At 45.9% G+C, this 25,468-nt stretch overlaps 1 protein-coding gene across 1 annotated transcript in view; it reads right to left on the reverse strand.

Annotated features, from left to right (window-relative positions):
- Positions 1 to 25,468, reverse strand: part of LOC146081230 (macrophage mannose receptor 1-like) — a 146,663-nt gene that overhangs the window by 53,585 nt on the left and 67,610 nt on the right. Inside the window, exons 14-19 of the mRNA XM_083189335.1 lie at positions 20,077 to 20,164; positions 19,055 to 19,199; positions 15,367 to 15,408; positions 11,750 to 11,913; positions 8,786 to 8,853; positions 4,565 to 4,665 (exon numbers count right to left, since the gene is read on the reverse strand). Of these exons, the coding sequence (XP_083045461.1) occupies positions 4,565 to 4,665; positions 8,786 to 8,853; positions 11,750 to 11,913; positions 15,367 to 15,408; positions 19,055 to 19,199; positions 20,077 to 20,164 (608 nt within the window). The remainder of the gene's footprint in view (positions 1 to 4,564; positions 4,666 to 8,785; positions 8,854 to 11,749; positions 11,914 to 15,366; positions 15,409 to 19,054; positions 19,200 to 20,076; positions 20,165 to 25,468) is intronic.

A 25,468-nucleotide genomic window follows, 5' to 3' on the forward strand; every position in this document is an offset into this window, starting at 1 on the left:
CTCACGCCGGGGACAGCTAAGCAGGCTGTCCCCGACGCCTCCTCCTCCCCCTGCAGCCGGAAGGACGTCAGTCTGCTTTACTAGGGGGAGGAAGGGCTTACCTTCCGGGTCCAGGAGGACCTGGACTAAGGTAAGCCAGAGGGAGGGGGACAGGGGGGTCGGCGGGTTTGCGGCGGAGGCTTCGGGCGGCGAAAAGAAGCCCATAGGCTTCTAAAGGGTATCGCCCTAGGTGTGTGTGGGATTTATTGGGCTATTGGTTCTGTTGTAGAAATACAATACCCAGCGAGGCCATTAATGCACCACATGCTGGGACTTGTGGTTCTCCAAGTCCCTGCATGCGGGGAAGACTTATTGGGACTTGTAGTTCCACAACAAAACCCAATAGTTTACTATTTTTTTTACACTTTTATACCATCAGCCCAATGCCCACCGCCCAGGGGCACCAGGGACAGCCAGCGGGCTTCAGCCTGGGCCAGGGGACCCCTTTACTGGGGGCCCCCACTCCCCCAGGGTCCTGGCCAGAACTGACCAGCCACAGGTTTATGCTTTGGCCTGGGGACCTTGTATAAAAAGTGTCCCCGGCTGTGGCATTAGCCTGCTGGTTATACAAATACAGGGGGACCCCAGCTGTTGGGCTGGTAATTGCCTCAATGATCCCGTGGGCTGGTAATTACCAGGCAAGGGGACTGCACACCTTTTTTTTATTATTTTTTACATTGTTTACACAGAGAAGCCCGCACGGACCTGACTTGATCTGTGCAGTCTTCAGGTAAATACACCTGGAAAATGAGGAGAATTTTCAAGGCATATTTTCTACTGAATTATTGGCCGTATTAAGCATACGACCAGGGCCGGATTAAGAGGGGCTCAGGGGGTCAGTACCCCTGGGCCTCCCTCTATATAGGGGGCCCCTGTGGTTGGCATTTTTTTTTTTTTAAACAGGGTTTTGTGCATGGGACTGAGGTAGTGCTGCAGCTTCACCTATCTGCCAATGTGACAATGATTTTATTTTATTTTTTTAAAGATATTTTATTCGTTTTAAAAAATGTGACAATAATTAATGGTGCTGAGCATCGGGAGCCAAGGCACACTGACTGCACAAGTGTGTAGTGCATTACTGGGAGTTGACTGAGTCCCATGAGAATTTGCACAAGAGGTCAGAGACTGAGAGGCTTGTGCTGAGCTCTTCCGGGTGGAGCTCATCACATATTTCTCAGGATCATGGAGGACAACAACAGCAGTGGCCTCGCCATGGGAGGGTATTTAATCAGAGGCATCGCTGAGCCTGTAAGGTAACCTACAGAGTAAGGCACAGACGGACAAACACAGGCTTTTCATGTGATATTATATATAGGCTTAATCCTGCAATGTGTATGACCTGATAGTAAATTTGGATTCACCATTCAAGCAAAATTGCCTACCTGACCCTCTCCATGAGGGAGGAAATGCTCTGTTCCTGGACTTCCCTGGTAATGTATGATTGCCATCACCTGTGGTGAAACACCTTTCTTATCAGATAACTAGCTCCCCACAGGTGACGGCAATCATACATTACCAGGGAAGTCCAGGAACAGAGCATTTTCTCCCTCATGGAGAGGGTCCGGTAGGCAAGTATGCATTCAAGTGATGGCATACCTCCCAACATGACCCTCTCCAGGAGGGACACATTGCTCTGCTCCTGCACTTCCCTCTTAATGTATGATTGCCATCACCTGTGTTGCAGCACATTTGTTCTCAATGAACCTGTTCAACACAGATGAAGGTAATCATACATTAAGAGGGAAGTGCAAGAGCAGAGCAATGTGTCCTTCCTGGAGAGGGTCATGTTGGGAGGTATGCGATGGTGTATTCATTCATAAAAAAAAAAAAGATATAAATGAATACACCATTCATAAAATTATAGAACACATACCTATTTTCGGCTTATTAATTTAGCAAAACCTAATTTACAGCTGGTTAATGACATTGAATGGCTACAAATAAGGCCATTCATAGCCATTCGATCTTAGTTATTTTTGGTAGCAGGTGGGATAATTACTGACCCAGCAACTCACTTGCTCAATGAAAGAGTTCCACAAATCCTGTTGGTTGTGCTTCAGGACTGGAGTGGAGAATCTCTCTGCTAGAGATAATAAGAAGAAGGTCTCTATATTTAGGGTTGCCTGCTTTTAAAGTCTCCTCTCTGGGAGAAGCCTGCAGAGGAGACTGTCAGCAGCACTTCTGGGGGTGTGGCTTGATATAGACGTCCTGCAATTCGTGAGTCTCCATGGAAGGGGTGGGGCCAAATTGCACTATTTGCATATTTAGCCCCATCGCCACCCAAAAGCTGCAAATCACGGTAATTTTGCCATCGGGGAGATGGAGGGGTCTGGCGATATCTGGGAGGGTTGCCCACCTTTCCGGGGGGCAGGGAGGGGGACGCAATATATATATAGATATATATATTTTTTTTATATATAGAGGGTTGTGTGTCGACCTGGCACTCCCCCAACTGGTCAGGGACCCAGGTGCTTTCCGGAACAGATGTGTGGAAGTAAACGGAGAAGCAGACAGCGTCACTCTGGGAAATTTTCAAAAACGTGTATTATAGCAAAAACAGCATACCAACGTTTCGGGGTATAAGTCACCCCTTTGTCAAGGTGAAATGTGCAGTAACCTGCACATTTCACCTTGACAAAGTGGTAACTTATACCCCGAAACGTTGGTCTCTGTCTCTGAAACTTGGCAGCCTGCCAGAAGCTCTGTTTAACTGTGCGCGTGCCACTCTAGCTCTGTCTGACTGTGCGCGTGCCGCTCTAGCTGTAAGCTACGTATTGTCAGCTACGTTATCAGCGTAGCGCCAGGCAGCAGCGCGCTGCCCAGTCGCTGACAGGCCACTGTGGTACTTGTAGTTCCACAGTGAAATAGGCAGCCCTGCGCACCGCTGACAACGGGGGCATGTAAAAGTGGACACCCCGGGCACACCGCTGATGTGCCGGGGCTTCTAAACTACACACCCCGGCACACCGCTACCAAAGGGGGAATCCCCCATGCAGACGCTAAATTTAGATGCAAAAGCGTCTGAAAACCGGACTACCTGCAAGCCGCTAATAAGGGGGAGTCAGGATTCAGACGATAAATCGTCTGAAACCCGACTATCTGCTAGCCGCTACGAAGGGGTCGTGTCCCCCATGCAGACGCTAAAACTTAGACGCTTTAGCGTCTGAAAACCGGACTACCTGCTAGCCGCTAAGAAGCCGGGGTTTCTGGACTTATGCACTAAAGCGTCTGAAACCCGACTAACTGCTATCCGCTAAGAAGCCGGGGTTTCTGGACTTAGACGCTAAAGCCTCTGAATTTAGTTGGGACTAGGGGTACATCTAAATTTAGACGCTAAAGCATCTAAATTTAGTTGGGTCTAGGGGTACACTATTGAAACCTCTTCACAGTGGCACTAGTCCATGCAACAGCTGTCGACCTTGTAAATTCCACTATCCACGCCAACCTGAAGCGTGGTGAGGGGCAGTTGTACGTGTCCTATGACCTTTTCATACCCCCACTATCCACGTCGGCATGGAGTTGAGACTAGTGGCGAGTGTGGCGAGCGCAGCGAGCCGCCATGCCCGAAGCGTGGCGAGCGCAGCAAGCCCCGCGAGGGGACACAGACACCTGTGAAGTCCGGGAGGGGACGCGGATACCTGTCAAGGTATCCGCGGGGCTCGCTGCGCTCGCCACACTTTCTATTCTCAACTCCACGCCGACGTGGATGGTGGGGGTATGAAAAGGTCATAGGATGCGTACCACCGCCCCTCACGGGGCACTCGCCATGCTTCGGGTAACGTAGCTCTGAAAACAGCTAGAGCGGCACGCGCCCAGAGTCTGGCAGGCTGCCAAGTTTCAAACGGCGCCGTGAAACTACACAAGTACTATATATATTTATTTAAAGCCCTTTAAAATGACAGCTTAGTCCCTATCTGCTCCTACCTACCAATATCTGTTTTCCCAGCTCCCTCTCAGTAAGTTTAAAACTGATCTTTTTGCTTTGCTTTGTATTGAGTCAATGGGTGAGATTTAATAGGATGAGAGACTCAGAAAGTGAGAGATTTGAGGAGAAATCTACAGTTTTTTTTAAAGCGGCAATCATTTACACTTCAAAATCACACTGGTTTTGCTGTGTAAATGATTGTCACTTTAAAAAAACTGGAGATTTCTTACCAAATCTCTCACTTTCTGAATCTCTCATCCTATTACATTTCACCCAATATGTCTGTCTAGTGGTCACTGTTGGAACTACACCTCAAAAAAAGGTGAGTAGTTAGGCTTTTATTTATATTTAGATAGATAGGTAGATACAGGGGCGTAACTAGATATTCGTGGGCCCCATAGCAAAAGTTTGTAAGGACCCCCTATTTAGCGACTGATGGTGATAAATGTATGTAAAACATATTACTTAGACCCCTTCAGCACTGGGCCCCATAGCAGCTGCACCCCTTGCACCTATGGTAGTTACGCCCTTGGATAGATAGATAGATAGATAGATAGATAGATAGATAGATAGATAGATAGATAGATAGATAACACATACCCAAGTCTCTATACATCACAACACAGTTCTCGTCATTGTTGGCAAAGTTGGGTTCATAACTTGACCATGCAACAAAGTCCATAGGAGAATTGTCCATCCACCTAATAAGAAACATATATAATGGTTTACACAATCTCTAGGTTTTTAGGTATATGTTTCCCATATTGCCGTTTTATAAGAATATAGCACATCTATGAAACATTGCCACACAGCAGTGGCAGACAGGATGACAGTTTAATAAACTATAGGAACCCAGTGGCAAACGCAGGATTTTCAGAAGGGGTTTCCACGGAGATGGACACTTAGGTGACCCAGTATATGCCGGGTCAGTTAAAGTATTATAGACCAAATGTATATAAATAATAATAATAATAATTATATATATATATATATATATATATATATATATACACACACACACAAACACACACACATATATTTACATACATACATACAGGGGCGTCAACAGCAGTGTAGACCCCTGGGCATAGCAATGTATTGGGGCCCCAACCGATCCTCCAGCGGTAGGGTTGGGGGAAGCTTTGATGTCCCCCGGGTGGTAGGGGGTATTATATCAACCGCTCAGCATGTAGGGCCTGGATTAGTAATTTCCACTAATTACCCCTTTACTGCACAGATGGTGAGAGAAGGGAGCATTGGGCTGAATGAAGGGGCCCTGATACATAACTTCCAGGGTGGTAGAGGATGTCTAATACGCAGAGGAGGGGTGTATAGTGGAGTGGGCTTATTATTCATAATTTTCTGGTGGGAGGACAGCTTGCTTGACTGCAGATATCTCCAGTTCCCGGAAATAGATTTCTTAGATTTTAATGGAATAAAAAACTAGAGAATCCCACCTACCAAATGGTACTGGGGACTAGGGGATCAGAGTTCAGGAGGCAGAGCAATCTGCCAATGAGTATTGCCTAGGGCCCTTAGACTCCTGGGGGGGTTCTGGGTACTCAGAAACCCCCCCTGCGTGCGCTACTGGAACCCATAGAAAGAAAGCAAGAATGTTTTATTTAATCAAGAACTTGATAAAAGCCCCAAGGGCAGTAGCCCTAAGGATATAGAGGTGAAGGTAGGTAAAGGATTGATTCATTGATTAATACAAATGTATAAGAACATTTAAATTCATTGATTGATTCATTCATTTATATGATTTGATCACGAAAATGTTAAATATGCTGGATAGCTCTGCAACAACTATTCATTTTCTTGGCTTCTCTTGCATTTCAACACTTGTAAGGATTGGATCCTTGGTGCTTAACATTGTATTCTTTTCTGGTTAAAATGTGTAACATCTCAACATAAATGACCGTCATCAATGCCCCCAACATTTTTTGGGAAGGACTACCTCTGAACACACAGGTCAACAAGGAAAAATCATCAGAGATAATTTTGTATTGGCCTGATACCATTTTTGATTCTGATCCCCAAAACTATATGTATAGATTATCTGTAGAACACATACATTTTATGATGAAGGTATATACTATACATACTATATATATATATATATCTCAAATACCCACAAAAGTTTCTTTCAGTGCCCTATGTACAGTATGTAATGTCCATAAAAGATATATCAATTAAAATATGAAATAATGATACGCTTGTAGCTTCTTGTTTTCTGGGACAGTTTTCTGTTTATTTTGAAATATTTTGATCAATATCCAACGTGTTTCGTTCTGGTTAGGAACTTCATCAGGGTTTTTTTTTATCTCTTCAAGTATTATTGTCTCTCATAAATTATGGATGCAGACATTATCTCCCCAATGCTGGCTGGACACTAAGGAGTACACAAGGAACACACATAGACCTGGAACCACCACCTGAGTCTGTTTACTTGCTTACAACTGGACTACCAAGTTGACAGCATTTCTGAGGTGGAATAAACTTTTTTCACCCATAATATAGGAGAACTTCTACCTCAGAAAGAGGCTATTTTTTGTGAAGGCCTTATTTCCCACTAAGTAATCGAAGGTCACTGAACGTCACCATTGGGGAGATAATGTCTGCATCCATAATTTATGAGAGACAATAATACTTAAAGAGACAAAAAAAACCCTGATGAAGTTCCGGAACGAAACGCGTTGGGTATTGATCAAAATATTTCAAAACAAACAGAAAACTGTTCCAGAAATCAAGAAGCTACAAGCATATCATTATTTCATATTTTAATTGATATATCTTTTATGGACATTACATACTATACATAGGGCGTCGAAAGACACTTTTGTGGGTATTCGAAAAATTGTGAGTTCCTGCTGGTAGGGAACTAAGTGTCTAATTAATAGCGACCACTCTTTTATAGAAACGCAATATTGGAGATTTTGTATATATATATATATATATATATATGTGTGATCTATGGCGCTTACACTCAGTTAGTGTTTCCCAGTATTTAGTATGAAGTGTGACAATAGTTATACATGTAATAATCGTGACTCAAACAATAAAGTTATAAAACACTCCAGAATTTGTGCTGTGTCGTCAGAAGTCATCAAGTTGTCCTAATTTCCGTAGGACAGTGAAGTACGTGTAGAAAGTGGTATGGCTTCTGTGCCTTCAGTGTTTTTAAACAGTTTAGCGTACCAGCAGATAGCTGAAAATTCACATGTAGCATTGTCTCTCTTTTGAAAGGTCTCCCTCGTTCCTCTCTGTCCGTCTCATTGGAACATTTCAGACATGAGGGAAGTATTACAGGGGGTAGGTTATCATATATCCAAAAAATTATGTGACTTTGTGAAAAAAATAATATAGGTGCTTGTGCATGAAAGATAAATTGGTGAACAACGCCACCTTGTGGTTAAACTAATTTAAATGCACATAGTGATCACCTTGGGGCAGATGTATTATCCGTCGTTATGGGGAAGAAGGGTATCAGCGCACGTTATGTGCACTGATACCGCTTCTCCCCCATGTATGATAGAGCCGGGATGCGGTAATGGACAGGGGCGCTATGCTCCCCTGTCCATATCGGCGCTGCTATCTAAATGATAGCAGGCCGAATGTATGAACGGTCAGCATCGCTGACCGTTCCGCACGAAGCTGGGTTTGGCTTCGCCAGCATCAGGCTGGCGAAGCCCTATCTAAACAGCAGGGACAGCGCTGTCCCTGCTGTTAGGTCTGGGCTGTGCTGGGGATCTCGCGTGAACAGCGAGATCCCGCGAATGCCCAGTGTGTCCGGCCGGGGGACAGGAGATAGCGCATCAGTATTAACTGATGCGCTATCTCCAGAAAGGGACATCGCCGAAGGGGGGAGTTAACGCTCCCCCGCTTCGGCAGACAAGATGTTAATACATCTTGTCGATGTCCCTTCCTGCTTCGCCTCGTTAATGAGGCGAAGCAGGAAGTATTATAGCAGCGCATCTGCCCCATTGTTTTTTTTAAAAAAAGGACATTTATTTAAAACAATACAATTCAATTAAAAATACGTAGAAAAATATTTAGCTTATCTGGTTGTGATGCCAGCGGGGGGGATGAAGAGACCTTTTACCCCTGATGAAGTCCCACTTTATGGAATAAAGGGACAAAATGTTCCTGAGGAGCATTACTAATTTGATAGAGCAGCTTCCAGGGTCAGGTAGAGAGTATCAGATCGAGAGTGAGACAGGCCGTGTCAGAGGTAGAGAGGGAGGGATGTATTTTAAGTAAAAGAGAGTGCCAGGAAGAGAGAGAGAAAGAGAGAGAGAGAGAGACAGTATTAGGGAGAGAGAGTATGTCAAGAAGATAGGGAATGTCAGTGAAAGAAAGTGTGAGAGCATTAGGGAGAGAGAGGTGGATGAGTGAGCTTGGGAGACACTATGTAACTACATTATAGGATGTGGGTATGTGTGGACAGATAAACGGACATTGCACCATAAAAAAATGGAGCGCATCATATTTGATAGAGCCAGCAGGCACTAGTACCTGCCGCAGCTTCAGCACTTTTGGGCTACAAGGCTACAACTGGTTTAGCGCAGCCGGTGTCAGACACCCTTGACTGAGATCCTGATCTAACCTCCACTGCGGCCTCTCCCAGTTCCTGGAATGTCAGCAAGTTTGGTATCACCAATGTTACTTTTTACCCTGCACCTTAAATAAGGGGTACAGATTCGGACAACTAACGGTAAGAATGTATCTCTATTCTCTAGCCACACAAAATAGAGCCCTGAACCCCACAAGCATGTTTGCTAGTAATGCACGTTAGATAATGACGATACAAGCTTCACTTACTTAAATTCTTTATCCACTGCTAGTTTTAAACCAATGAAAAATGCAGAACTCTTCCTATTCTTTAAAGCCTAAAGGAGAAAATCAAGGTTAATATTCACAGGATATTAGGTCTGATTCACGTTTGTAAGTTAAGCATAAAAAGCAAATGTTACTATGCAAGTTAGGCAAATACAGTACATTTATATTTTTTTCTGTGCAGGGAAAATATTGACTGCTTTTGCATGTAGTCGACACTTGTTAGAGGACTTTATTTTTATTCTGCAATTTAGATTTCAGTTAAAACACACCCGAAACAAATCTAACTCTCTGCACAGGTCACATCTGCCCCAACTGCAGTGCAGCATGGTTTTGCACAGTTGCTTGCTTTTTGCTTTACTTACAATCATCATTCAGGCTCATTGTATTGCACAATACAGACACATATACTGAAATCAGAATGTTACATATTTTACATTAATACATTGCATTACACTTACTAAGACTTAATAATAACATTTTCTTATATAGCACCAGCATATTTTACATTGGGAACAAAATAAGAATGAGTAATAACAAAGAGCCAGATGTATCAAGCTTTATAAAAATGATAAAATGGAATTATAAACAGCCAGACAGCTCCTAACTGTCATGTTACTGTCTGGGTTTAGCTGATTGACAGGTTGTTTATCACTCTTCACTTCATCATTTTTTGAAGCTTGATACATCTGGCCAAAAGAGGTAAGAGGGTCCTGCTTATAAACAGTCTAGAGCAGGAATGGGGAACCTTCGGCCCTCCTGCTGTTGTTGAACTACACATCCCAGCATGCTTTGCAACAGTTTTAGCATGGCTACATAGCAAAACTGTAGCAGAGCATGCTGGGATGTGTAGTTCAACAACAGCTGGAGGGCCGAAGGTTCCCCATCCCTGGTCTAGAGCATGGGTCCTCAAACTGCAGCCCTCCAGATGTTGTGAAACTACAAATCCCAGCATGCCTTGCCACAGTTTTAACACTCCCTTATAGCAAAACTGTGGCAAGGCATGCAGGGATTTGTAGTTTCACAACATCTGGAGGGCCGCAGTTTGAGGACCCATGGTCTAGAGGGAAATAGCAATTGGTACATGAGTAGTTTAAAAGTTTCTGAGATAATGAATAGCATTCGAGAGCCGGGCGGGGACACGGAACAGGGGGACGCAGAGAGCTGGGCGAATTTTAAAAAGCCATACAAATGAATAGGCAGCCCAAATGAATAGGCTCTCTCAGCCAATCAGTGGCTGTCCATTCATTTGTAGGTGTTTTTTAAATTGTCCTGCAGCCCAGCTCCCTCCACCCGGCTCCTGGCTCCTGGCTCCCTCCACCTGCAGCACCATGGGAATTTTACATGTCATAAATCGCATGTGATTTATCACATGTAAATAATGGCACATCAAGTGTCTAGATGTATGTGAGCCCTTCCGGGGGAACTGCCAGGAAAATCAGGTCCAGAGCCGGCGCTACCCGCTCAGCAAGTCCTGCAAAGCAGGGAGGCGCCGCGCTAGGCTGTCTGACTACGACACAGGCAGCGGCGCTGGCAGCATGAAGAATGGGCAGCGCCTGGTCCCTCCTGCTCCACAGCCCCGAGCACTTCCACTGACTCCTCTTAACATATCCAGTCTCTGGCAGGCTGTATAATCATTCTAAAATCCTAATAGCAAAGCACTGCTTGCATTGCTGAGAGGCTTTTAGATTGATTATAAAGTCTGCCACAGACTGAATTACCTGAGTGCTGAGCGAAGCACAAGAGAACTTCTGCCAGGCTAGCTGCTGTACATCTGTAGGAGCAGAGGGGTGTCCCTATCGGCATCATTCCTCCTGTGTAAAGTCAGATAATCCTACACCAGGTTGTATGTGTTTTGGTGGGTCACAGGCTCAGGAGGTGTGGATGTGATGGGGCACAGGTGGGATGTGTGATGGGGGATTTACCTTTTACCCCAAAATATATTTAGATACGCCGATGTTACCCCCTTGATTTGAAAGGAAGGAAATCATATAATTGTACTACACACTGTACCCCAAGAAATTGATAATATATCCTGCTAGTACGGTACACAGCCTGGCAGCAATTGATGATTGATGATAATGATGAATGGCTGTGTGTGGTACAAAATTTGTATTGATTCATATGCATGCCCGGCTGTGTCTTGGCCGTGCGACCGTCCATTACCCCTGTTCCCTGACCACTGCACTAGAGGATTGTGTGTGACGGGGTGGCACAGTAGGGATTTGTGTGATGGGAGCACAGGAGGGATGTGTGTGATGGGGCACAGGAGGGATGTGTGACGGGGGCACGGGGGGATGTGTAATGGGGGACACAGGAAGGATGTGTGATGGGGGGGCACAGGAGGGATGGGCCGAGTGGACAGGACCCGGTAAGTGGGGTAAGCGTGGCAGAGCACCCCTTCGGCCGACTATCTCCCGTTGGATCCCCGCCATCTACAATTTAAAAAAATTAAACACAGGAGCTGGGATAAGGGGTCGTGGGGGGGGGGGGGGGACTCAGGGGCTCAGAGTCTCTTTCTATGTACAGAGACCCTGCGCTCCTCGAAAAATGGCTACCGTCTTAGTGGAGACAAACTCTAGCATCTGTCAGGGCGCTTCTAGCATCTGTAGGGGCGCCCAGTGCAACCCGGAAGTGCAGATAACCGGATCACTGACCCACTGTGTGCCTGCAGTGTGGCCAGGAGTGGCGCAAGAGCAGTGCGGTATTCAAGTCAAGGCAATTTTAGGGAAAAATCCTTGGAACCTGCCGATCCCAGGATTGGCAACCCTAGTATAGTTTACCAAAAGTTAAAAAGGGGCCAAGTGGTTCTTATCTGCCATCACGTTCTATGTTTCTATAACTGTTGACAATACGACATTCCACATGTAGTTGTGGACCTTATGATTTCCACTGTTGCCGTTGTATAATTACATCCCCTTGAATAATATATTAATATAGAGAACTTACATATTTCCAGAGCAATTTCCTTTCTGTTTGACTGCTGATGGTAGTAAGGTCCCCGGAATTCTTTTTACAAAATTCTCGCGCTTTATCCATGGTCATCTCCTCCTTGCTGACAAAGTACTGTGTATCATCCTGAATTATCCAACCATCATTTGTGAGTTTATATTCTATTATGTCCAGGGGTAAAAAAAAAAAAATCTAAATTAAAATAAAAATTTAGATAAAAAAAAAAATCTAAATTCACACCAGTGTTACACGTACCCTGGCATGGCTCGTTTGCTCACTATGCTTCAAGCACTTTTATGATCTCGTTTATGAAAAAAGTCGGTTTTGAAAAAAAATCATTAAAAACCCTCATTGACCTTTTCCAGTGTCGACCATTGGCATGTCCACCATTTGTCAGTCAACCTATTGTATGTTGACCTTTTCCATGTGTCGACCTATAGTGGTCGATCTACTGACTGTCGACCTGGAAGCTGTCTACCCATCGACTGGATACCGTATTAATTGTGGGTGCCTGAAGGCTTGTGCAAATAGATGCTGATGATGTAGGCCAATCTCTTCTAGTTGACTAAGTAGAACTTGTATAACTTCATATGGCAATAATAGATATCTAGATACAGATATAAATAGGCATAGTGACTATCTCAGCAGGCGAGATCATGATGGTTAGTATCAGGCACAGATTTCCTACAATGCAATCTTGACATGCCCCAAGGCCCGGCAGGTCCCAAGGGGAACATGGTCAGGCCCCACGAAATTCAGCCCATCCATGATCCACCACAAGGGCTGGCTTCTAGTTAAATGTTTTATAGAGGCTCAGACTAGTATTACTATAACTAATACTGGCACTGAGGTCTATTACTTTGCCTCTCTTTGAAAAACATTCCCAGAGGAGCAGTGCACAACTACCATCCCTTTGTCCCACTGTCTTCTTTTTTTTTTTTTTTATAAATTTTTATTACGTTTTTAAAACAGTTACATACATTTGGATATATTTGGCATACAGCATGTATGTCCTATATCTCACATATATACACTTGTATTCTTTTACGTACAACATTTAACATTCAACATTTAACATTTAACATATACATTTACATAGACATTTACATTTACTAGTCCGTCTCATTACTCTTAGTTGTTTCACGGTGTTCATAACATATTTTATCTCTAGGTTCTATGTCCCACTGTCTTTTGCCCCAGCACAACAGCAGCTGCCACTGCTAGAACTATGGATGGATTGGGACACCGGTATTTAGGAAATGTCCCACTGGGCCGACTTCCATGGCCAGCCTTGCCAAAATGCTCAATTTATTCTGCCACTTGGTATAGAACCTGTTCCGCCACTGGGTTTGGCCCCCTCCCCACCTACCACAAAAAATAAATCACTTGGTGTATTTTTTTTTTTTTTAAAGGGGAGGGGGCCAAACCCAGTGGTGGAACAATTGTCCGGCCGCCCCCGCAGTTGATTGGGGTACCCAGCGCAGTCTGCAGGGAACACTGCTGCCGGGATGCTGCTGTGCCAAGCCACTGAGCAGGTGCAGAGAAAAAACTGAGGCTTGGCGTAGCTGCGCAAGCATCCTTCCCTCCCTGTCTGCAGTGCATGGCGCCTCTGGCATTGCCAAGTGTACCGGTGTCAGTACGAGCGCTGCCTCCACATTTTTGATAGACTGCAACTGACCTTATTTAAGTTCTGAGAGGCACTCACTGCAGTGGATAATCTTGCAAGAGAAGCACACAGACAAGTGTACACGGCTACCCTGATCTGAATCTGGCTTTTGCTGCGGGCAGGTGCCAAGGGCACATTACGATTCGAATACAGTTGAAAAGGAGGTGGCAGCTGGATGGTAGGTTCACAGGGCATTCAGGGGAGTCACAGCATGTGAAGTGCATAAGGTGAGATAGGGAGGTAGGGAAGGAGAGGCACATGTCTGATAGTGGAAATGAGGGAGAGGTACATAGCTATAATATAATTACGTGGTATAATATATAACAAGCTTTACATTGTGTGGTATAATGGGCATAATGATGTGTGGCAAAATGTGTAATGGGTATTAAAAAAGTGGTATAATATGTAATAAGCAATACGGTGTGGTATAATGTGTAATAGGCATTACGGTCTGTGGCATAATGGGTAATACTGTGTGTGGCATAATGTGTAATGTGCATTACGGCATGTGGCATAATGTGTAATACGGTGTGTGGCATAATGTGTAATGTGCATTACGGCATGTGGCATAATGTGTAATGGGCATTACAGTGTGGCATAATGTGTGACTAGAAGGGTGTGGGTAATCCCCTTAGCACACAGCTGAACACATCTTCAGACACCTTCCAACTCTGCATACATTTTTGGAGGTATATATGACTAACTGAGCTTACAAACTAATTGTTTCATCGGTACTCTTTACCTAGCACGGCGCCCATCGCGACCATCGCGACCATCGCATGCACTAAAAAACGGGTGCGATGCGATGCCCGCGATGGCCGCGATTTCCCATAGGGACCAATGTTAAAAATCAGATTGGTCGCGATTTTAGTGTTAAAAGTCAGATTGGTCGCGATTTTTACATAGGAAACAATGTTAAATGGGCCACAGAGCTCTAATAGTCCCCCTGAAGTGTTAAATGGCCCCCACAATTTTTAACGCCACCCCACGATCAACGTGAACCCGAAGCGTGGCGAGCGCAGCGAGCCCGCGAGGGGCGGTGGTACGCGTCCTCCGACCTTTTCATACCCCCACTATCCACGTCGGCGTGGAGTTGAGAATAGAATAGTGTGGCGAGCGCAGCGAGCCACCGAGCCCGAAGCGTGGCGAGCGCAGCGAGCCCCGCGAGGGGACGCGGATACCTTCACAGGTAAACGCGTCCCCTCGCGGGCTTCACAGGTGTCCGTGTCGCCACGGACACCTGTGAAGCCCGCGAGGGGACGCGTATAACTGTGAAGGTATCCGCGTCCCCTCGCGGGGCTCGCTGCGCTCGCCACGCTTCGGGCTCGGTGGCTCGCTGCGCTCGCCACACTATTCTATTCTCAACTCCACGCCGACGTGGATAGTGGGGGTATGAAAAGGTCGGAGGACGCGTACCGCCGCCCCTCGCGGGCTCGCTGCGCTCGCCACGCTTCGGGTTCACGTTGATCGTGGGGTGGCGTTAAAAATTGTGGGGGCCATTTAACACTTCAGGGGGACTATTAGGGCTCTGTGGCCCATTTAACATTGTTTCCTATGTAAAAATCGCGGGCATTGAGCCAATTAACGCTAAAATCGCGACCAATCTGACTTTTAACATTGATCCCTATGGGAAAATCGCGGGCATCGCGTCGCACCCGTTTTTTATTTGCCCGCGATGCCCGCGATTTTTTACCCCCGACGCCCGCGACTGTAATCGCGGGCGCCGTGCTAGGTAAAGAGTACCGTTTCATCTAACTTATTCACGATCAATAGAGCTGATAGTGAAACTTGTCTCTGCAGCATTCTTTTTGTGTAGTTGGCCGTTGTATAAATCTCCACTGGGCCCTCTGACATGCCTGGGCTTGGGTAAACTGTACACCCTCCCCTTGCCCTTGGCGCCACTGTCTCCACCTGGTCAGGTCATGCAAAGAAAAAAAAATCTCCTTACCAGGCACGGAGGGTTTTGTAGGCTCTGGCTTTACTTTGACACCTGAGAATAAAATTATAGAGTTAGCTTAATTACAGTAGAACCTGGATGAGACAATGTACTTCCGGATCAAAAAACAATGACTGTCATCAGAACCCATTCCACAATCAAATGTTTGGTCTTAATTATGATAAAATAAATACAAGGCGAGCAGTGTGAGGGGAGAAGTACAGTATGAGGCATGAAGCGAGCTATATGAAGGGAGCAGTGAGAGGCACAAGTGGAGCAGTATCAGGCATAAAGGGCCTTATTCTAGTTCACTCTTTCTGAAAAAAATCCTTCATAGATGGACAAAACCATGTGCACTGCAGGGGGGCAGATGTAAAATGTGCAGAGAGAATTAGATTTGGGTGAGTTATTTTGCTTCTGTGCAGGGTAAATACTTGCTGCTTTATTTTTACACTGCAATATAGATCTCACTTTGAAGTAAAACCCCACCCAAATCTAACTCTCTCTGCACAAGTAACATCTGCCCCACCTGCAGTGCACATGGTTTTGTCCATCTAAGAAGGAATTTGTAAGAAAGAGTGAACTAGAATAAGGCCCAAGGTGAGCAGTGTGAGAGGAGCAGGCAGATGCATTAGAGGAGCACTGTGAGGCATGATTGTAGCAGTGTGAGACACACATCATTTTGGTTTCACTTTCTATTAAGGAATAATTTAGTCACTGGTGGTACTTGACCTAAAAGAGGTGAGGATGATTTAGCCCTTTGATAGATAGATAGATAGATAGATAGATAGATAGATAGATAGATAGATAGATAGATAGATAGATAGATAGATAGATAGATTAGGGTTGCCGACTTTCAAAAAATCCTCTTCACGATTGTGCCGTTTTAGCTCCGCCCCCTCCCCTGAGACCCGCGGATTGCGGCATATAAATGCCGCGATTGGGGGGCTCAGTGGGGGTCCCCCTGATTCCGGGAGGGTTGCCCACCCTTCCGGGGGCCGGGAGGAAGGACCCAATTTTCGGGAGACTCCCGCAAATTCCGGGAGGGTCGGCAACCCTGAGATAGAAAGATAGATAGATAGATAGATAGATAGATAGATCAGGGTTGCCGACTTTCAAAAAATCCTCTTCACGATTGTGCCGTTTTAGCTCCGCCCCCTCCCCTGAGACCCGCGGATTGCGGCATATAAATGCCGCGATCGGGGGGCTCAGTGGGGGTCCCCCTGATTCCGGGAGGGTTGCCCACCCTTCCGGGGGCCGGGAGGAAGGACCCGATTTTCGGGAGACTCCCGCAAATTCCGGGAGGGTCGGCAACCCTGAGATAGATAGATAGATAGATAGATAGATAGATAGATAGATAGATAGATAGATAGATAGATAGCATTAGTAGCAATATAATCTAGTTCATTTTGCCAAACCCCAGAGTCGAGACCCTGAAGGTCACTTTGAGGGGCATGGACAAACAGCCTTCTTTTAGGATCCACCCCCAACACAGAGAAAGACCAGTGATTCGTGGTCTGCACTGAGGGGGCGGAGCTAAATGATGTAATACCATTTACTTAGTCCCGCCCTATTCTTGTGGTTATTGCCAGTGAGTATCACACATTCTGTCCGCTTCACTAGGAAATGGGCAGGATCCAGGAGAGCCGCCAACTCTTCTAGGATTTTGGGTGACTACCACAAAAATTGTGAGTCTCCTGCAGCTTCTGGAAGGGCAGGTGGGGATACAGGATGGGGCAGTGGTATGATAGAGGATATAAATAGAATTAGCTGTGCTATATAAGAAACTTGTAATAAAGAAATAGAGATTGGACAATAGCAACATAGAATTGGACAGCAGATAAGAACCACTTGACCCATCTAGTCTGCCCCTTTTTAAACACGTTACCTCAAACCATATTTGATCCTTATTTCTTTGTAAGGATATCAGTATGCTTATCCCAAGCATGTTTAAATTGTACTACTGTATTTGCCTCTACCACCTCTGATGGGAGGCTATTCCACTTATCTACTACTCTTTCTCTGAAGTAATTCTTCCTCACATTTCCCCTGAATCTTCCTCCCTCTAGTGTCAGTGCATGTCCTCGTGTTCTGTTGCTCCTCTTCCTGTGAAGAATGTCTCCCACCTGTACCTTGTTAAAGCACTTGATACTGTATATGTGAAAGTTTCTATCATGTCCCCTCTTTCCCTTCTCTGCACTAAACTATACATATTAAGATCTTTCAGTCTTTCCTGGTACGTTTTGTGATGTAGGCCATGCACCATTTTAGTTGTCACATCTTTTTTACAGCACTGCCTTGGCCCTGCATAGAATCTCAGAACTCACCATAGATCAGGGTTGCCTGCTTTTGAAAAATTATTTCAGGGAGAAAAGTAAAAGTCATGTGGCGGGCCTAGCGTTGCCAGGAGTGGGCCTAGCGTTACAGGGAGTGGGCCTAGCATTACCAGGAGTGGGCCTTGTGTCACGGGGGGGGGGGGGGGGGGGGGGCTTGTGTCATCAGGGGGTTGGCCATGAGTCATGTAATTTCATAAGCTAGGGCAGATAATTTCAGAGCAGCTGAGAGATACCCTCTGGGACTTGTAGTCCCACCACTGCTTAATAGGCTACAGTTAATTGCATTGCAGCTGGGGATGCCCTGCTGGGAGTTGTGGTATTCCAAGAACTGGAGAAAAGGGCATGCTGCGACTTAAAGTGCCACAGCTGTATAATATGCAGGGATAGGTAGACCCGTGCCGCCAGGGGGAAGGGGTGGCTGCGGCATTACTGTGACTTGTAGTTCGCCTAATATGAAGCAGAAGAGGTGGCAGGGGGGGAAACTATTTTTATGAAGCTGCATACTGCTGCAGCAGCTTGGAGGCCTGGGGTGGGGAGATGGAGCGCTCCAAGCGCTGCCTCCTCCATACAGTGTGAATGGGACCCGGGTTACACGTTCACACTGCACAGCAACCCAGGATTACCCCTTCTTTTGACCTTCAGTCATGTCATGTCGACCTAATGCTTGTCGACCTTGTGACCGTATCCCTTAGGAACAATAGCTATAGTACCAAGATGGTTGGCACAAGTTCCTTATCCTCAAAGTGGACCTCAAGATGTTCAGGAGCAAGGTCCCAATTGAATGTCCTGATCAGGTGCAGTGACCTGGGTATGGGGACCAAGTGGCTGTTAGGCAAAGATCAATACGTTTCCCTGGGTGTTAAGATCCCAGCTTCATCTGTGTATGCACTGAGTGGCTTTCCCCCCACTCATCGCTGTCCATACGCACTGGGCAAAATCGCCCAGTGTGTATGGACCTTATGGGTCACAAAAGCAAACATAATATTTAATGGAGATAACCGTGTTTACATGTAAAACATACTTGTCTACTTTCAATTTCACCTCTCTGGGAGAAGCCCGGAGATGCAACACATCAGGGGGGCGGGAGCAAGGCTGATATCACTTGGCCCCGTGATTCACGGGCCGCGGAGAGGGGGGGCTATTGCATCATTTTAGCCCCACCCCCTCTCCGCAGACCCGCGATTTCCGGTAATTAAACCAGTGGGCATGGGAGGAGTGGGGGCTATTACCGGAATGCGGGAGAATTGCCCACCTTCCCGGGAGCAGACCCGTATTCCTGGAGGAAAGTAGGCAAGCCTGATGAAAAGTAGGCAAGCCTGATGTAAAAGAGTCATACATGTTCAGAGGTACACACTGTACTGTACCTTTCCTCAGCTCACAGATCCAGCTTGAAGGATGTTCACAGTTTCTATCATTCCAGGACAAGCGGAAATCAGTCTGCACCTCCCCACAGAATTCTTGCTCCTGGAAGTTGTTTGGCTCTCCATATCCCCAGTTCTCATAGCCCATCTACAACAGAGAAAATATATTATTAATCAGCTCATAATAGAGAGGCATATGTACTCTGATCCGGCACTCCAGCTGAGAACATAGAGCACATTATGGGGAGGTATATCAGGCATAGACATGCGCAGGGGGTGTGCCGGGTGTGCACAGACACACCCTAATGTCCGGCACCCTCCTCTTGCTTGGGACCACCGCCGGCCACCTGCACAGGCTGCTGTGATTCACAGCGGGTGTTGTGGCAGTTATAGCGCCCTGTATATGGTCCCGTCTTGTTTCTGCGCGGCGTGACGCAATGAAGTCACACAGCCTCCCACCGGCACTGTCGCCCTCTCTGCCAATGCCACTGAGGAGGAGGAGAAGAAGGGCAATCTCCCGTGGAAACGAGCATCTAACCAACCCTGTTCCTTGTTGCAGAGAGCTGGGCAGTGGGAGAGAGAGGACAGGCTGCCACTGCAGCAGTCTCTCTTCCCAGTCCAGGACACGCTGCTCAGTGCTGTGTGCTGGGCTGAGGAGAGTGGCAGCGGTAGCCTGTCATCTCTCTCTTTCTCTCTCTGCATGATCAGACCCGCACCCTACATTCCGCTGGATTAGGCACCAGAGCCAGGATTGCCACTAGGAATTTTGGGGCCCGGGACTGATTCACAGTGCGGGCCCTCCCCCCCTCCCTTCACTTACCGCCTGGCTCCTGCTGCAGGTCCCAAAGCACAGGCTTCTTCAATGCAGGAGGCTGGCATCCAATTAAAATGCAGCACCAGATTTTTCCCGTGTTTATGGGGTAAAATTAGGTGCCTCGGCTTATATTTGGGTCGTCTTATACTTGAGTATAAACGGTATTAAAAAAGATGTATAATTCAATCACTATATACAATGAATTACTTACAGGTGTACCATCTGACCATGTGAAGCCTTCATCAGGATCACTGTTCACTAGGCCAACCCAGAAGGGCTGACGGTAAGCACCAATGTGCCTTAAAAGAAAATAACAATTACATAGTAAATTGCAACATGCACAATTGTAGATGATACATTTCATTTATACAGTAATACAAAACATAAAATATAACAATATTGCCAGGAGAAGGCACTCCCCACAAAATCCAGTTTTTATTAACCCCTTCACGACATTTGACGTATATATACGTCATGGCCGGGAAGTACTTCCCGACACATGACGTATATATACGTCATGACTTTAAACTGTCACTGCGTCTCGAGACGCAGTGACAGAGGGACGATGTCTGCTGTCCCTGACAGCAGACATGTCCCTGCATGCCCAGGGGGGGCTGCGATGTCGCCCCCCCGTCGGCGATCGCTGTGATTGGCTGTTCAGTGTGAACAGCCATTCACAGCGTTTTCCTGTGTTACCAGCGAATCAGACGCTTGGTAACACAGGTGTCAATCACCGCCGGGCGTCAGGGGGCATGAGGGGGTCATCGGTGACGATGACACCTCACCCCACCCTCACCCCACCTGCCCCCAAGGCTGTGATTGGTCCGTGGGACCCACGGACCAATCACAGCCAAGGCGCGACATTTAAACTAACGGTGACTGCGCTGCAGACGCCATTCCGGTCTGGAATAGCGTGCAGAACGGTCACCGTGCCTGTCTGCCGTGAATACCGACCTGATCCTTGCTAATACTTACCTGATCCTTGCAAATACCTTACCTGATCACCTGCTCACTGCTTGTAGCGTGCTGGACGCTTCCTGGATCTGACTTCCTGAGACTTCCTGCTGCTGCTGCAGTGTGATAGAGAGATAGAGAGATAGAGAGAGAGAGATAGAGAGAGATAGAGAGATAGTGACAGAGAGAGCTATATTTTGTGTCTGCTACCCCCCCTTTTTGGGGGTGCAGGGTTTTTTTATATATAAATAACTGTCGCTGCTGCTGCAGTGTCATAGTGATAGATAGTGATAGATAGTGAGAGATAGTGATAGATAGTAATAGATAGTGAGAGATAGAGAGATTTGTGTCTGCTACCCCCCTTTTTTGGGGGTGCAGGTTTTTTTTTTATATATATATAACTGTCAGTGCTGCTGCTGCAGTGTCATAGTGATAGATAGTGATAGATAGTGAGAGATAGAGAGATAGAGAGAGATAGTGACAGAGAGTGTATATTTTGTGTCTGCTACCCCCCCTTTTTGGGGGTGCAGTTTTTTTTTTATACATATAACTGTCAGTGCTGCTGCTGCAGTGTGATAGATAGTGATAGATAGTGAGAGATAGAGAGAGATAGTGACAGAGAGTGATAGAGAGTGTATATTTTGTGTCTGCTACCCCCGCCTTTTGTGCTGATCACTATATCTGAGGTGATCAGCAACTTTTTGGGGGTGCAGAGGTTTTTTTTTTTTATATATACCTGTCAGTTGCTGCCAGTTGCACCAAAGGTTGTGCACCTGCTGCCCCTCACTGGTAATCAGTGTCGCATCACTGATCACCTTTTTTTTTTTTTTGTGGGTGCTGTGTGGTCTTTTTTTAATTTTTTTTTTACACACACTGTGATTTTGTGGGTGTCCTGTGGCCACTGTGCGCTGATCAGTGACGTACATCACTGATCAGCTTTTTCGGCACAGGGTTGATCTATTTTTTTTTTTTTTGATCAAATTCCTGTTGCCTTTGAGCGCTGTTCAGTGACAGACGTTACTGACCAACATCTGTGCTCAATTTTTGGTGCAGGACCTTTTTTTTTTTTTGTATAAAGTATTTTTTTTGTTCTGCACTACATACACACAACACACTACATACCCCCCGGGTTGAAATAAAGTTTGTACCCCCCCCTACACTATACACGTGTTGAAACATTTCACTACCAGTAACACAAAAATAAAAATGGCATCCCAAATGTCCTCCCAAATGTCCTCCCAAATGTCCTCCCAAATGTCATCCCAGTCATCCAGAAGAATGTATTCAGTGGAGGAGGCATATGCCATGCTTGCCTCTGATTCTGACACAGCCAGTGAGGCAAGCGGGGAATTTGAAGGATTCGTCTTAAGCTCCTCTTCCTCCTCTGGTGATGAGGGACCCCCTCAAAGACGCCCCCGTAGAGCAGCTGAGACCCCCCCCCCCAATAATTGATCTCGTATGGACCCCACCACCAGACAATTTTGAGCCCCAGGTTCCTGAGTTTTTGGCCATGCCAGGAATCCAATTTGATTCCACAGGTCTCAGAGAAATTGACTTTTTCAAATTATTTTTCTCTGATGATTTTATAAATTTAATGGTGGACCAAACTAATTTATATGCCCAGCAGTTTATTGCTCAAAACCCCACGTCATCATTTGCTAGGTGGACCCCTGTAGATGCAGTAGAGATGATGACGTTTTGGGGTCTGGTGTTTCATATGGGCATAGTAAAAAAGCCACAAATTAGGCAATATTGGAGTACAGATGTTCTGTACAGCACCCCATTTTACCGTATGGCCATGACTCGGACTCGTTTTGAGGCAATCCATAAATTTATACATTACACCGATAATGCACAGTGCCCACCCAGAGATGATCCCACCTTTGACCGGCTATTCAAAGTCAGGCCGGTCATTGATCATTTCAGTGCCAAATTTGCAGAGCTATACATCCCTGAAAAATTTATTTGTATTGACGAGTCCCTTATACATTTTAAAGGAAGGGTTAAATTCCGCCAGTACCTTCCCAGTAAGAGGGCAAGGTATGGCATAAAAATGTATAAGCTGTGTGAAAGCACCACAGGGTACACCCACAAGTTTAGGGTATATGAAGGGAAGGATTCAAGAATTGAACCGCCAGAATGCCCCCCCTCCCTCGTAGGTGTTAGTGGCAAAATTGTCTGGGATTTAATGCACCCCTTCCTGGATAAGGGTTATCACCTCTATGTGGATAACTTTTACACCAGCATCCCCCTGTTTAAGGCCCTTGGTTCAAGAGGTACAGCAGCTTGCGGTACTGTGCGCAAGAACCAAAGAGGCCTCCCCAAAACGCACATTGCCCAAGTAATGAGAAGGGGTGAAAGCAGGGGAATATGCACCGAAAATATGTTGTTGGTCAAATATAAGGACAAGAGGGATGTCCTTATACTGACAACAATTCATGGAGACAGTACCACCTCCATCCCTGTACGAGGTACCAGTACCCACACCTCAAAACCAAATTGTATCCTAGATTACAATAAGTACATGGGCGGAGTGGATCTTTCAGATCAGGTACTGAAGCCGTACAGTGCCCTGCGGAAAACAAATATCTGGTACAAGAAGCTGGCCGTGTATATCATCCAGATGGCACTGTATAACGCTTACGTGCTATTCCGTTCTACCGGCCAGAGGGGGACATTTATGCACTTTCAAGAGGAAGTCATAAAGGGCCTAATATTTGGGAACCAGCAGGCAGAGGGCCCCAGTACTTCTAGTACTGGGCCCCGTATTGTACCAGGGCAGCATTTTCCCAACGAAATCCCCTCCACTGCAAGAAAGGGCAGGACACAAAAAAGGTGCAAAGTTTGCTATAAAAAGGGAATAAGAAAGGAAACTATTTTCCACTGTGAAACTTGCCCCGACAAACCCGGCCTATGTATAAAGGAGTGTTTCAAAATATACCACACATCGATGGATTATTAGGTTCATCATTCCACCGTGCATCGGGGGTCTTGCTAATGCCACATAGCACCCACCATTCATTCCACCAGAATCTGAGCTGCAAAATCCAAAAATCACTCCTTCCCTTCTGAGTCCTGCCATGCACCCAACTGGTATTTTTTGGTCACATGTGAGGCATTGCCGTACTCGGGAGAAATTGGGGCACAGATTTTGGGGTGCTTTTTCTCCTTCATACCTTCTGAAAATGAAAAATTTTGAGCCAGAACTGCATTTTTGTGTAAAAAAATGTAATTTTTCATTTTCACTGCCCACTTGTATCAAAATTGGTGAAACCCCTGGGGGTTTGAAATGTACACTATACCCCTAGATGAATTCCCTGAGGGGTGTACTTTGCAAAATAGGGTGACTTGTGGGGGGGTTCCACTGTATTGGTGCTTGGGGGGTCTTGCTAATGCGACATAGCACCCACCAAAATTCCACCAGAATCTGAGCTGCAAAATCCAAAAATCACTCCTTCCCTTCTGAGTCCTGCCATGCACCCAACTGGTATTTTTTGGTCACATGTGAGGCATTGCCGTACTCGGGAGAAATTGGGGCACAGATTTTGGGGTGCTTTTTCTCCTTCATACCTTCTGAAAATGAAAAATTTTGAGCCAGAACTGCATTTTTGTGTAAAAAAATGTAATTTTTCATTTTCACTGCCCACTTGTATCAAAATTGGTGAAACCCCTGGGGGTTTGAAATGTACACTATACCCCTAGATGAATTCCCTGAGGGGTGTACTTTGCAAAATGGGGTGACTTGTGGGGGGGTTCCACTGTATTGGTGCTTGGGGGGTCTTGCTAATGCGACATAGCACCCACCAAAATTCCACCAGAATCTGAGCTGCAAAATCCAAAAATCACTCCTTCCCTTCTGAGTCCTGCCATGCACCCAACTGGTATTTTTTGGTCACATGTGAGGCATTGCCGTCCTCGGGAGAAATTGGGGCACAGATTTTGGGGTGCTTTTTCTCCTTCATACCTTCTGAAAATGAAAAATTTTGAGCCAGAACTGCATTTTTGTGTAAAAAAATGTAATTTTTCATTTTCACTGCCCACTTGTATCAAAATTGGTGAAACCCCTGGGGGTTTGAAATGTACACTATACCCCTAGATGAATTCCCTGAGGGGTGTACTTTGCAAAATGGGGTGACTTGTGGGGGGGTTCCACTGTATTGGTGCTTGGGGGGTCTTGCTAATGCGACATAGCACCCACCAAAATTCCACCAGAATCTGAGCTGCAAAATCCAAAAATCACTCCTTCCCTTCTGAGTCCTGCCATGCACCCAACTGGTATTTTTTGGTCACATGTGAGGCATTGCCGTCCTCGGGAGAAATTGGGGCACAGATTTTGGGGTGCTTTTTCTCCTTCATACCTTCTGAAAATGAAAAATTTTGAGCCAGAACTGCATTTTTGTGTAAAAAAATGTAATTTTTCATTTTCACTGCCCACTTGTATCAAAATTGGTGAAACCCCTGGGGGTTTGAAATGTACACTATACCCCTAGATGAATTCCCTGAGGGGTGTACTTTGCAAAATGGGGTGACTTGTGGGGGGGTTCCACTGTATTGGTGCTTGGGGGGTCTTGCTAATGCGACATAGCACCCACCAAAATTCCACCAGAATCTGAGCTGCAAAATCCAAAAATCACTCCTTCCCTTCTGAG

The sequence above is a fragment of the Crinia signifera genome, chromosome 5 (genome assembly GCF_055691185.1).
Source record: "Crinia signifera chromosome 5, ASM5569118v1, whole genome shotgun sequence".
Taxonomy (NCBI): Eukaryota; Metazoa; Chordata; class Amphibia; order Anura; family Myobatrachidae; genus Crinia; species Crinia signifera.